The 14825-nt window shown below is 30.1% G+C and overlaps 1 protein-coding gene across 2 annotated transcripts in view; it reads left to right on the top strand.

Annotated features, from left to right (window-relative positions):
• LOC114126770 (protein slit) overlaps nt 1–14825 on the top strand; it is a 131322-nt gene that overhangs the window by 63745 nt on the left and 52752 nt on the right. For both annotated transcript variants that reach the window (XM_027990778.2, XM_027990779.2), the window contains exons 2-3: nt 9826–9897; nt 12750–12821. In XM_027990778.2, the coding sequence (XP_027846579.2) occupies nt 9826–9897; nt 12750–12821 (144 nt within the window). The remainder of the gene's footprint in view (nt 1–9825; nt 9898–12749; nt 12822–14825) is intronic.

A 14825-nucleotide genomic window follows, 5' to 3' on the forward strand; every position in this document is an offset into this window, starting at 1 on the left:
GTACAAACAATACTTTACCTGCTGAAAATTTGATCAGATATAAGTATATAACCATTACTTGCAATCAAGTATAATTTATCTTTGAAATCTGAAGAAACTCATGTCTCAGCTAACACAAATATTATAAATTATAAATAATATTATATTTTTTATTTTTATATACTGGAAATTTCTCTCAAAACAATATAGTACTTAACAATGAATATTAATAACAGTGGAAATAAAAAGCATAATAAATAATCGAAATTGAAGTGTTGAAAATATTATTATCTCACTTTTTCAGTATCAAATAAATATAACAACTAAGAATTGACCGATCAAAGCGGAAATTCGTAAAGTAAAAAGGGAAGTAAAACAAGTATTTTTTTTTCCATCAAGAAACACGAATTTCTTACGTTTCTCTGTTGTACGTAGAAGAACACGACCCTATAGTATGCCTTTGATGTCAAGTTCGAATCCCATTTCCGTTCGATTCCTTTGGAAGAAGCAATTCCGGCTGGGGGAAAGCTCTTCCGGCCCGTATCTTTTGTATATACACCGTTAGCATTGTGTTTTGTATACTTATACCTACCAGTGCTACGACGTATGTTTTATTACATTGCTATAAACCAGTCCGCCTTCTATAATATAACTCCTAAGAACTAAGCGTATTCATTGGAAATAATCATTGTGAATTACCGAGGTACGCATTTTCCACATAAATTCATTTGTATTATGCAAAAAAAAAAATTCTTATTAATGGTAATGTAATTTTAAACACAAAAAATACACTATAATCGTATTCATTAAGGACGATATTAATCAAATAATATTTATGTGGTTCCATGCAATATCCATGATTATAGTTTAAAAATACCGTTGGTTGGAAAAACTTGTAATTTGCTATGTCCATTTACAAATTATATATAGTACAATAGGTGCATACGCATTACGATTGTAATGTATATAATATCAATTTTTCATAGAATCTATATTGTTATATAAGTTAACATTTTCATAAATTAATTTCTCAAACTTTTATGCAATACGAGTCACGATGGTTAACAAGTAAAATAAGATTGAACAATGTTCATTTTGTTTATATGAATAACTAATAGACTTATAATAATAGGTACTTTCCAACTCTTAAATTATCTAATTTAAAATAACAGAAGTTCTGTGATAAAATAAAGACAAAACAATTATATTAGCAAGTTACTTTTAAATCTACTTTATTTTTTTAATATAAACAAATGTGTCGGACCAGGAAAAAGTTTTTGACAGTTGTTGAATGTAAGATAAATAATAATTTATTGTTTCTGTATACACAAATGAAATGTAAGTTCCGATAATAAAATAAGTTGTCATTTTATGCAAGTTTTTGTAAATGATTAATTTTTGTTTTCAATTTAATTTATGACGTCCATTGGATTTATCTTGAAATTATTAACTTAGATAAAGTTAATAAATTCAAAGTTATTGTGCTATGCTATAATATTACCGTCGTCTAACGCTGCATTGTATTGTACTACAACAGTTGTTGGTAATATAATTTATGATAAATATCCATACGCGTCTAAGTGATAATCTGAATTACTTTGATTTCAAATGACGTAGAAATGTTGTAATGGTAATTTTATTAATGCATTAATTCGTTAAACAATGTACAAATCTACAGCTTGAAAAAAATCTCAATTCGTATAGAACAATAATAATAGAATTTCCATTTCGGCGTTTGCAATTGTATAGTTTTTTCTTTACACTTCTGGTACTGAACTAATTGAGTTTCATGAACTTAAAAGGAAAGAAAATCTCATTTTCCAGGCCACAAGTCCCCGAGTCTCAGCATTAATGAGAATACGCAAATTACTGTGTGCGAATCCTCTCCTTATTAACTTCCTAGTAGTGGTGGGTAGCTCACCGGTACCCCGTCCCCGCGCACTTACAAGAAGAAAACAATAATATAATGTCTCGGATATACGCACACGCCCGGTGTTTGTGTGTGTGTGTGTGTGTGTGTGTGTGTGTGAGCGTTTATTAAGGGTTCCGTTTACTGGGAGGCTAGCTAAATTTTGCCGAGGAAACAAACACAAAAGCACTATTTCCTTTTGCGCCATCCGAGTAAAACAAATTACGTAACAAAAACCAACGGTCTGGCGACGGCGGCGGTGGCGGGGAATGTGAAATACAAACCCTTAATGTTGTTTTAAGGGTAGACGTTGTAGACGCTGTGGCTCGTTATCTTACAAGGTAAATCACTTCGGCGGCGCACGCCAAAAACAATAAAAGATCCCAACCGAACGGGGGGAAGTCGCCAAAAGGAAGCGGCGAAGGACTCGGTATGTGTAATCGGTTTTAACTGTATGTATAAAAGCACTAGCTGCGTTGTGGCTCGTCTCTGCAATACAATTATCGCCGGCTATTGATTTGTTCGGAAGGTTTATCTTAATATTTATGTTGCGCACTTGACGATTAAGGATTACGTCTTGTGCAATAATATAGTCTATAGACGGTTTACTTTGAACGTATTGAAAGCTCTGCTTATGGTTTCTGAAATTAATACAACAATAATATTATAATTTAAATCAAATAAATCACATTATTATTTTAAACACGACATAAATATACAGGAGGTATATTATAATATATAATATTTTCGTTTTGTATAAACTATATAATAATAATTCGAAAATTAATATGCATCGTAAAAGCTGCGTTTTAATATTATATTATACAACATAAATTACAATTAAATCCTAAATAATCTACTAATTTACTTGCCGTTTTATAGTAAAATCGTTTGTATATTATGTGCACTTCCAGCAACAATAATAAATCATGTCCGTGATTGGTCACTTTAAATTTATATCGATCGGGTGTACATTAAACGCTATAGGAATTGTTAATTAAGTCCTAACCATACACGTTCGAGTCCGGTCAATTGTCTAAAATCGTGCCTTTATTGTTCCTATAGAACATTGTAAATGATGATTAATATTTGATAAGTCAATCACTATAATAACATACCATGTACACGTGTGCATACATTTATTTTGAAATTTAATCAGAACTAATGATAAAACTAATAATAATTAAATATTTCGGACCGTTTATCTAAATGCAAATCATAATATACTGAATATATTTATTTGCGTAATGTTTATTGTGCGACTTGGCATGGATCCAGTTAAATCTTTTCTTTTTGGTTTAATCTTTTCAATGATAATAAAAAAAAAATATTTTTCTTTCTAGGAACTGTACAGTTACCATGTATCAAGAACTTATAATTTTTTTAATTAATAAAGACAACATAAATGACACACGAACCCATCGAAAATATAAATAATTTTAGTTTAAAAATAAAGTATTTAAAAAAAATAATATATTATTCTATTTTTAGTTATTCTTTTACGATCTGGAAACATTAAATTATCGACGAATGAGATTGGAAGTTATTATCAATCGAGTTCATCTATTAAAAATGTCGGTCCATTTGCAACTTGTGTATTGCCGAAAACTATTTAAAACTTTAAAGCGTTCAAACGTTACATTTGGAATATTACCAAATTTCAACTAAACTATATGTATATGTGTAATGTGCTTTATTCTATAACAAAAACAACGATTAAGTCTCGACAGATAACTTTAATAAATATTAATGCGCTTCAAACAGATGATAAAATTGAATTGTTTTTTTTTTATATAATTAATAATAATTTATCACAGCAAACGGCGGCGAAACAAAGTTACTTAAACAGTAGTTGTGTACTGTTCGCGTGTCCCAATCATATAAAAATTTATATTTATTTTTGTAATTGTTTGTGAACGAAGAATTTTTTTCATCACACATGTTTATAGATTGTATATAGTTTTACGCAGTACCTTTTTAGTTTTTATAAATGATCGACATTAAATATAATGTTAAAAATCTCCAAACCCTCGTACATGGTATTAGTTTATATTCTCAAATTACTTTCCCCTAATCGTATTAAGCGTAAATGTACAGTACTCTTGAACGGTCTGCTGTTTAACTTTGTGATTGAAAATGCATTTATTTGTTTTTATTTTCAATAGCCAAAACAATCAAATCACAATTAATCTAAAATCGAACACAATTTTATTATTAAATCATAATAGTTTGCATTCTGTAAATAGGCGGTACTTGAAAGAACGCCTTAATTGGAATCGTTCAATCATTTTTTCACTCATAAATAATTATTATAAATGTTATACTAATTGCTTATCAAAATATAATATTTGTATACACATATAATTTGTATATTATTACGTTTATATGCAATTCAATTTTCAAATCAGCTGACTTAGAACAAAAAAGCTATAACAATTAAATAATAAATTTGATAACATTCAGTAATACATAATTTTGCAATAGGTAGTATAATAACCACCTACTTCATTATTATTATAAAAATGTATTAAAATATTTTCATTTTTTCGATATATTACCATATTTATAGTCAAAAGACGTGTTGGTTTTCAAGCGAACATCTAAAAGTGAAAAACCAGCAAAGCTCATAATTAAATTTCTGAAATGTGTTTGCGTACACGGCGTATTTTTGGTGGTTTATTGAAAATCCCGCAAACTCGATTTTAAAATGACTTAAGCGCCGCCGCCGCCATACCATAATAATATAATAATATGATCTATAAATCTGCGGAGTTTTCCTCTAAAGGGTTATCGGGAAACACTGGCTCGTTTTTAAACACCACACCGAGACCGAATGTAAAATTCCGCAGAAAACTTTTACATGATCCACGAGTGAGCTAAATGCTAATGGAAACGGAGACCGGCTGCGCGTTCGTTTATTAATTGGCCCTTTCCGCGCTCAGCCGATGACACAAACTTTTGGTGCGCATATATAATATACGATATAATATTATATACGTACACGGAAACACACAGACATTATAATATCGCCGTCTCCGAAATATTATTACATAAATTCAAAACGCGCGCCGTTGCGGCAGAAGCGGCGGCGGTGAACATCTGTCCGGGCACGCGCGGGACCCTTTTTTGACTGGCAACTATTTTTGACAGCACGCTAACAAGCCTCTTCCTTTGTCGGCTACCGTTTCCCTGCACCTTTCCACACGGCAAAATAATCGACGGAAATTTAATTATCCGGCAGCCCTAATTTTCAAAACATTTTTCGATCGCCCCTGCCCGCGCGCCTCACCGCCACCTAGTTCGGCTAACCCCATACACTGTAGTTCCATGATGTGTGCACAAAAGCCTTTCGGCGAGTACACCGCACATACCTACCCCTATTTCAAACAATTATACATATATATAGGTACATACCGGGTCATAACATTATGATCACGACACCCCAAGTATGTGTTTTCATATATTGCTTTTAAACGACTTGTCCTACAATGATTACAATCCACCGTATCGATTTGAATAAAATCATAAAAACGGACACGTAAAACAAAATTATTATACATAATATTGTATGATATTATGTTGACATCAGTTTCTCCGGTGTACGTTAACTTTTGTTCGTGGTAGAAGACAACTGTTACTATGTGTTATAATAAATAATACATACCTACTATAACGTATTGTTCTATTAATTTACATTGTACATTTCTAACATTACATACTAAAACTTGTATTATTTTATTTTCAAAATGTATATCCATTGTAAGTCACGTAATTTATATTAATTTAAAGTTTTTGCGATAAAACTAAAAATTAGATTTAACTGAGTGCAAAACTTAGTTTAGCAGAATTAAATTTTCTGTTAATTAATCAACATTCATTATATGGACTTGGGTTTTTCTTTTTACTAAAAATTAGAGCGATCACTAATATCATAGTATTATTATAGCTTACTATACTTAAAAAAAAAAACCATTACATTCAATTTAATAAGCTAAGACCAACTAAATAACTTGGCTCGGAAATTCTAAATCTTTTCACTAAGATTCCAGTATATACTGAGACAATTAAATTTGTAATCTCCACTACAACACAATGAATGGGCGACAATTTGAATTTGTCCTTGCTAAGGAACGCCTAATTACCGTGTTTGACAGACGATAATTTAAACAATTGTCTTCTCTCTGACATTCCGTAGGTGGGTATGGTATATGTGTAATGTTATACACAGATAACTCGAAAAGTTAAGTCTCTTGTCACCGAAGATTTATAAGCCGACTGACCGTAGACGGCGGCTATCGTCGTCCAACACTAGTGGCTTGACAGTGAATATTTTATTATTTCCCAATTTATCTATGGTTCTCCTTTTAAAATTAATCATGACCAGTCAGTTGGGTTTTCACTTTATCTTGACAATTGATTGTAGCCTGTATTTTATTTGGTCGTCTTCCATTAATATGCGGTTTTCTTACAAGTATCGGACGACCCCGATGGGCATTCGGGGTATAACATTTGTGATCCTTAACTAAACTAAAGTCTGCGTGTTCTTCAAACACCCTAAAATGATGTATTACATCGTGTCCGTTTGATAAACGACACCCTGTGTGTGGCTTACTTGAGAAATATCTTCAGTTACATCGAGTCACTCAATTGAAAAATGTGTTCAATCAACATTGAATAATATTTAAATGTTATTATAAATCTCTAACACAATCAAGAACACTCCTTCATTTAATTTTTTTTGAAATATTTTAAAACCATTTCAATTAAAATATAAAAATACTTGAGTGATATAATAAAAATTTTTCTTTTCCATTTCAGTTTTGTCTTTTAAAATTATATTGTATTAAAATATATACATTTACCTAGTATAATATAGCATGACGTGCTTTATCATCATGAAATAAAAAAGAAAACTTTTTATTTTCAATTTCAATTTGGTCATTTTTTTAATAACTTTCTAAAAAAAAAGAAGAAATTATAATAATATTACACAAATTCTATAAGTAGTAAAAATAAATTATTTTTCAAGTAAATGTAATTTAAACCTCTATTGTATATACACATAATATATACATTATCCACGTGGATTGAACTTGTCAAAATTGTTCAATCTTCATTGTTTTAGTTTACAGAAAAGCACAAATCGTTACTGTTGTTTGCAAAAGATGAATCGTGGTTGTTTGGTTATTATAATAATTAATTAAAAAACTTATTATTTATAATTATTATTATTGTTAATACGTAAATCGGAATTAATACGACTATGGTTATAATATACGTAAAATAGGTAAATAGGTTTAAATCAATAATAAATTGACAAGTAATCAATCGATTATTTTCTCAACTGTTCACACTACCTGAATGTGTGTTTGGTAAAAATGCCTATTCGTATTATTAGAAGTCAGTATTGGTGCTGACGGTTTTCTTTATGTTTCGCAATTTTTTTGTACGTCGAAAACAGACAAATCGATTGGTAATTCTTTTCGTTTAACCGGCGGACAAGAGCGGAAAACAATATACAGCACTATATTGTTCGTCGCAGACTTGAGACTAACAAATTACCCTTTCTTTGTTTTTTATTTCCTCCATGTACAACGTACGTGGTATTTGTATTTTTTTCAAACTTGGCTTTCAAAAAAAAAAAAGACATCGTTTCCTAAATGCAATTACATTGCTTTTTCGAGTGTAACCTACCACGCTCAGGTGTTTAAACAATATAGTTAAAATATTAACATATGATTACAATAACTATTTTATAAAATAAATGAGTAACACACTCGTATTTTATCGACTATAAATAACAAATTCATTTAGTTTTTGAATGAATTTAAAAAAATAGATTTCTAATTGTTATTAAAGAACCAATAAGTGAATACATTTCACCTAACCGCATATATAGTTTTTCGTTTTAATATTAATACAATTAATTTTTTTACTCGTTTGCTAATGTCTATTGTTAAATTATTTTGATACAATTTGAATTTTAGCCTGGGAAAAGTAAATATTAATTTCTTAGCAATTATGTTTGTTTTTTAGCAACGAATTAATGTTACCAAACGTCTACCTATAACAAAATCTTAATCAGTATAATTTAAACTGCGCTTTGAATCATTTGAGAATATTATTTATTTGGTTTAAATATAAATACAACTGACTCGGTTATAGTCTACCCAACTACTCTTTACCATGAATGTTTGTATGCTCAAATTATATTAGTATGATTTAACAAGGTGTTTTTTTTTTTGTACAATATTTGTTTGAAGTAATTCACTGACGTACATATACATGTAAGAAGTATTTGTAATTTTAATTTACGCAATATGAAAATATAAACGTTCCTTACGTTATGCAGTTAACTGAGTTTGTGATAAATATGTTTTATTCGAGTGAAATATATTATAACCCAACCGAGTTTGAATAATGTATTATTTAAAAGAAATCTCTCCATAAAAAATTAATTTAAAAATAGTAGTTAAATTTCATTCAGATAATGCATACATATTTTGCAACACAAAATCCATTTGTATTCATATATTGTTAAAAATGTTTTAGTAAAAAAGTGTAATATAATTTTATATTATAGCTAAATATAGATATATATATATTTTTTTTTTTTTTGAAACTACAGTCGAGTACCTACCAACATTTTAATATTTCATAATTTTTAAGCCGATAAGTTTTCCACTTGGCCATTTTCGAAATCATATTTAGTTATAATACGGCAGCCTTATACAAATGGTAGAACGGACATGGATAAAAAAAAAGTAGAGCAAAAAAAAAAATGATTTACGATAAAGAGTATATGAAATGGTATATTTTACATGCATTTTACCGTTGGATAGCTCTCGTCAAACGGTAACTATTCGAGTGGAAATCCAGCAAACAAGTTAAGCCGCTTTGTTGGAGCACTTTTTGTCGAAGAGATTACGATCGGCGAAGAAGAAGCAAGGTAGTCGTTGTCGACATTTCGTGCTCGTCTCTGTGTTCAATAAAGAACCTAAATCAAGCCTATATATATGTATCGTTTAATAGGAGACGGAACAAAATATATAAAAATCGATTTCCATGCTCGCACGCTACCGGGAAAATGCATTTTTGTTTCCGGCTTTTGCGTATGTCGCACACATGCCACACTCCTAGCAATATAATATTATTATCGACCATGAAGGCTTAAATAATTTTTCTATGAGGTGATTCGAACAGTTTTAGCAAACGGCGCATTATTATTGCAGGTGATGTGCAGTGTGTGCTTATATGCGCGCTCGGAATGCGCCGATAGTGCACCGATTTTATCTCAGGACACGGGTCTCGCGATCTCAGCGGGATCCGTGTTTTAACGCGTAAAATTAATAACGTTTACAACCGACCCCGCGGTTTTTATCGCAGTCTCGTTGTAATGATTTCGTTTTTCGGCGTTCTGCTATCCGTCTCTGATTTATGGACAATAAACGCGTCGGATTTTATTATAGTCACATTGTGTGGCACCGCCGCCGCCGCCGCCGCAGACTATGTGTACATAACAATATTATACAATATAATATTATATATATTATGATCTAATGTCGACTGTGATCATAATGACTGCGGTCCAGAAGGGAATCTAAGCATTTCGCTTGTCAGTTGTCACCCGCTTTACAGGCTCGAAAAATATGGCGCCGTATATTAAACTCTGACGGTTATAGTGTCGTATGGACGTGTAAAAAGTACGAATTAATTATTCTGTTAAAATATATAATAGCTACGCGTGTACGATTTTCACACTCCGACAACAATATAATAATATACTTTCTAAATAATGTTAATGGTTCATATATGTAAACTTAATGGTATTATATACTTCAATGTTCGTTCTGAATAATGGGACGGGTGAAGTTTCCTTATTGTTAGTTTAATTTGAAATAATAAACTAATAAAATGTATTTATTTTTTATTTACAGAGACCTGCAGGGAAACAACATTACGGTCATATCGTCTACCGACTTTGCCAACCTGACTAATTTACGAGTATTGTAAGTACTTTTGTTTTTACCTCGTGTTTATATAAACATGTATCTTTAAAAGTCAACTTGATTTATGTTTTTTTTTTTTGTTCCCCTCTTACGTCCAGTTTGTTGGTTTTGTCTGGCGACCTGTGAAAATTTAATAGAGCTCCCACTGTGTATATGTAGTGGGTCGAGTATATAAATAGAGGATGGTTTTCCGGAACTTTTTAAATATATTATATGTTTTATTATTCGGGCGGGCAGGGGATAAAAAAGAAGAGAGTAAATAAAAATGAAAATTGTTTTTAAAATCATAACTTTAAGTGATTTTTGGCAGCAACTTAGTATTTGAACCACTTGAAATTATTCATCGATATTTGTAACGAAAAGGGACACAAAACAAACAGTAGAAATGGAGAAATAAACTCGGTTTCTCATTATTCGTGTTAATAAGGACGGAAACTTATTTTTTCCACTCCCACGAACTTCGCCTTTAGACTTTTATTATTTATTCTAAGTATAAAAATATACACCATTGCAAGTGCGCCTCGTAGCATCTTGTAAACATAATCTACTGGTTGCTCGGTAGGTATCTTGTTAAAAATATAAAAATCCAATTTTATAACTACTTTTTTTAATATCAAATTGTGGTACACTCTATATTATTGTACGACTGCTATTAAATTATCAGCAGTCTTTCGTCCAATCTTAAAAAAATGTTAACTCAAATTTTCAAATTAAAAAATGCAATATTAAATGCACTCAGATATTTAATAAATAGCCAATAAAGGTACACGTGCGTATGTCTAGTATACAACTTTTATATTGTATGGAATGATCAGCAGAAAAATCCTTACATATATTGTATACAAAAAATAGACTTTAAGGTAAATTTTCTAATAAAATAAAGTAATATTATATTAGTAGATAGGTATACTTGGGTAGATACATATATGAAAAAATAATTTTAGTTGAGACTTCCAATCCCTCTAATTCAAAGGCTAGGTTACATCTATATGCTTTTTTAGTTTTCTAAATGACAATTTATATGGATTTTGAGTTAATATAACAAAAAATACACAATAACAATAAATAATACAACGTTTATATATTTTATACACACATATGACATTCTGACAGCAATTAAATCATATTGACCTAACGGTAACGGTATCTACTTTCTTTTAACTATCAAGATAATAATTAATTCATATTATGGCTGTCACAATCGTAAATATTATATTTTATTGCGTTTTACTATCATCGAATGGATTCGACTTATAGTAGTATTCGTACTCGTAGTTGTACCAAATCATTTTTTTTTTGTCACTAAGTACTATAATGAAATAAGAAATAAGAAATACATTTTTATATGAATTTGTTTATTGTAATAATATTATAATATTATGTTTTCAAACTTTTTCTAAAAAATGTGATTTCATATAATTTAATTATTTTTAAAAAATAAGCACTATTTCTGATCCTTTAACTTCATCTTTTATATACCTACACCTATGTGTGTATCATTGTATATAATAGGAAGGTTTATATTGAATTTCATTGAACAATTATCAGATCAAAAAAGAAAAGAATTTAAGATAAGATAATCTTGCCTGGGTAATGGACCTCATCAGTCACCAAACAGAAAAAAACAGTAACCCTCACTTCATACCTATTATATTATTGTTATTATTATCACTAATTTTTATACAATTATCTAATCGTACGTAAAATATAATATCAAGTTTCGCATAAATATACCATATGTGTGTCATTTTATTTTCGGCACAGCTACGTATATATTTACAATACAATCATTCCCTTCATGGCTTTTCCACCCTAGGCAATTCACATCATACTGGACGATTCTATCTCATCCTGGTTGGATTAAAGGGATTAAATGTTCGAAATTTTTTTTATTAAATTTTAAATTCACCTCCGTCGTATTTCATAACTAGTATACGAATATTTTCGATTTAAATAACTACGGAGTGACCCAGCCCGGTTTATTGACCGGTTGACTATATATTTATTGTGCAGCCTAATTATTTTATATATTTTTATTTTATTTCAACCCTCTTACACGTTATTTATTTATTGTTATAAAAACTTATTATCGTCAAAAAATATCTTGCACGTGTTAGCATAAATAACTAAAAAGGATTAACACCTGTTCATGTGAAAAATATCCAACACATAGGTAATCAGTGGTAAAAAGTATAACCTAACACGAGGAAGGCAAGTAATCGATTCTAGATTCATAAATGTATTATCTATTGTATAGTTATGCATCTAGGTATCTGATTAATAAAGTGTTATATTTATTTATTATTGAAAAAAAATAAAATTGTATTAATTACGTTCAGGTCTAATTAATTTGATTGAGTACGATAATAATTACCACTGAAACTGTAATGTTACTCCGGTGTCTTTCATTTCATTTTTTTTTTATTTTAAATTATATAATATCTCTAGAAGAGATGCTTCAATAACGTGTACAAAGTATCTTTTGAACCATCGAAACTTATATTGTTGTGTATTCGAGGCGTGTTTTTATCTCGAATATAAGGGTGTAAGTTTTTGAACTGTGAGTCGGACAAAAAGTAATTTTAATAAACGGCAATATTTCTTCGATACTGCTGTCAAACAGCAAGTTGAGAATCATTCTTTCATGCAGTGGGATTTGTAACCAATTAAATTTGTTTTCTATATATTGTTTACTTTATTCTTAAAAACGCAATCAAATCATTCGTATTTTTTCTCTTCCATTATATATATATGTATAATATACATGCACCCCTCAAAAGACCCGTTTTATAAGAAACTTTATAATTGAAAAATATTTCTCTTTAATTGTTTTTTTTTCTTATTTTTTCAAGGCAATTGTCGGACAATCAAATTCATACGATTGAGAAAGGATCTTTCAAGCATCTCGGTCGATTGGAACGATTGTAAGTGTTTTACCGTCACATGTAAATAGATGTATAATAATATATTATACATTAATTATAGTTTTTCTCTTCATTAATCATGTCTGAAAATAATAACAATCTTTGCGAACACGTTACACAATGGTTGTTAATTAAACAGAATGATGACCTATTATATATAAATATATATATATTAGTGTATTGTTAAGAATATTAAAATGCTTAATGTATAAATTACGAGTATATATTATTATTATGTCGTCGAGACGTCGAGTTGAGTAAGACTGAAATTAAAATGTCAAAAGCTACCGCTCGTGTTAAATGTTTATGCATACATAATCCAACGCATGACTAGAAATGCGTGGTAGACATCTCGACGTTTTGACAAATGAAGAACGTAATAAAAAAAAAACACATGCTTATCGAGTCAACTACTCGTGCGATTGTAGAACATTAAAAATAATTTTCATAATATAGTGCTCGTTTATAGAATTTGTGTATAGTTTTGGCAACATTTCCACGGCATAAAAAGTTTATTGTTCGTGAAAATAAAGCTTTAAAATACACAATATTATTTGTTTCAAATTAACTGTACACAAATAGTACAATTATTATTATTATTGATGGGTCCGATAAAAAATTCCGTATACGTAGTACTATGACATTGTGTATAGGGGTTGTAAAAAATAAATAATATGTCTCGAGGAAAACACAATTGATTCCGTCACTATTGTAGTGCACCACCGTTGTTGTGGAGCTGATGTGTGGCTATCAGTGAGGTCGATCGATAGTAAAAATAAAACAAATAAATCACGACAAAATTTGAAATGTGAATAAAAAATTATTCACTCGACCACGAACAACGATCGGTGTCACGCGGCTGATTGGAATACTGTGTGTGTGTGTGTTGGAGGTGCGCTGCAACAGTGTTTTCGCTTTACACCTACGTATAGTTACGCCTGCCGCGGATCAACCGATGATAATAATATACATTGATTGGTAAAGTGCTAAAGTTTACAAAATAATAAACTGTTTATAATGACACCAATGATGTAATGACGTACCGGGCTTAATGATTTAAATTAAAGATTCCATTGAAACTCATATGTTATACAATATGTAAATACTATGTTTATCGATAGTTACAACATTTTTATAATAACTATACGATGTAATGACGTATATTTTTAGCGAATTTAAGCTACTATATAGCAACCACAAAATATATAGTCTATATTATCGATAATGTATAACATTAATAAATTTCAAAATAATGCAAAATATTAAATAACTCGTATCTGATTGTATGTCGATCAAAAAAACACGTTGAAAAAGTAGAAACGAAAATATTACACTATTTTTATTAAAAAAAAAACATTTCACAAACAAAATCAGCTTAATACACTTTACTTTTTAATAATAATAAGTATACTGCATATAGTTAGAATGATATGTTTTGTGATTTAAATAACCTAATAACAATATAATGTATACTGTTTTGGAATTTTTTTTTTTAAATTTCGGTTGCTACCACTATCAGTTATTATGGAAGTATTTTTCCTGATCCCTCGTATGCATCATTAAAAACGATTTCTGCTGTAATATTATATAATATCGACACCGCTGTCGCGAAAGGATGCAGACGGATTTCAACAACTGCTGTGCAATTTGTCATGAATGGACCCCGTTGATTATTTACGTCGCAATTTCCGAGTCCTATTCACCAGCGGGATTCCCGGGATTTTCTGGTATCTACCGACTACCAATGATACCATACGCGCACACGGCCAGTATAATATAATATTACATCATCCGCCCGGCAAGCCCTTATACCGCATACTAAAACCACCGACAGCTAATTAACTTATAATGCCACACGAATATAATATAAGTATATTATCGTCCAAAATATACACATCAGTATTCCAAACAACAACGTGTGTATACAATTCATGCAGGACAAACGTGCCCACGAACAGTATATACACACACAATACGCAGTATACAGGGTGATTTACCGAGCAC

The sequence above is a fragment of the Aphis gossypii genome, chromosome 2 (assembly GCF_020184175.1).
Source record: "Aphis gossypii isolate Hap1 chromosome 2, ASM2018417v2, whole genome shotgun sequence".
Taxonomy (NCBI): Eukaryota; Metazoa; Arthropoda; class Insecta; order Hemiptera; family Aphididae; genus Aphis; species Aphis gossypii.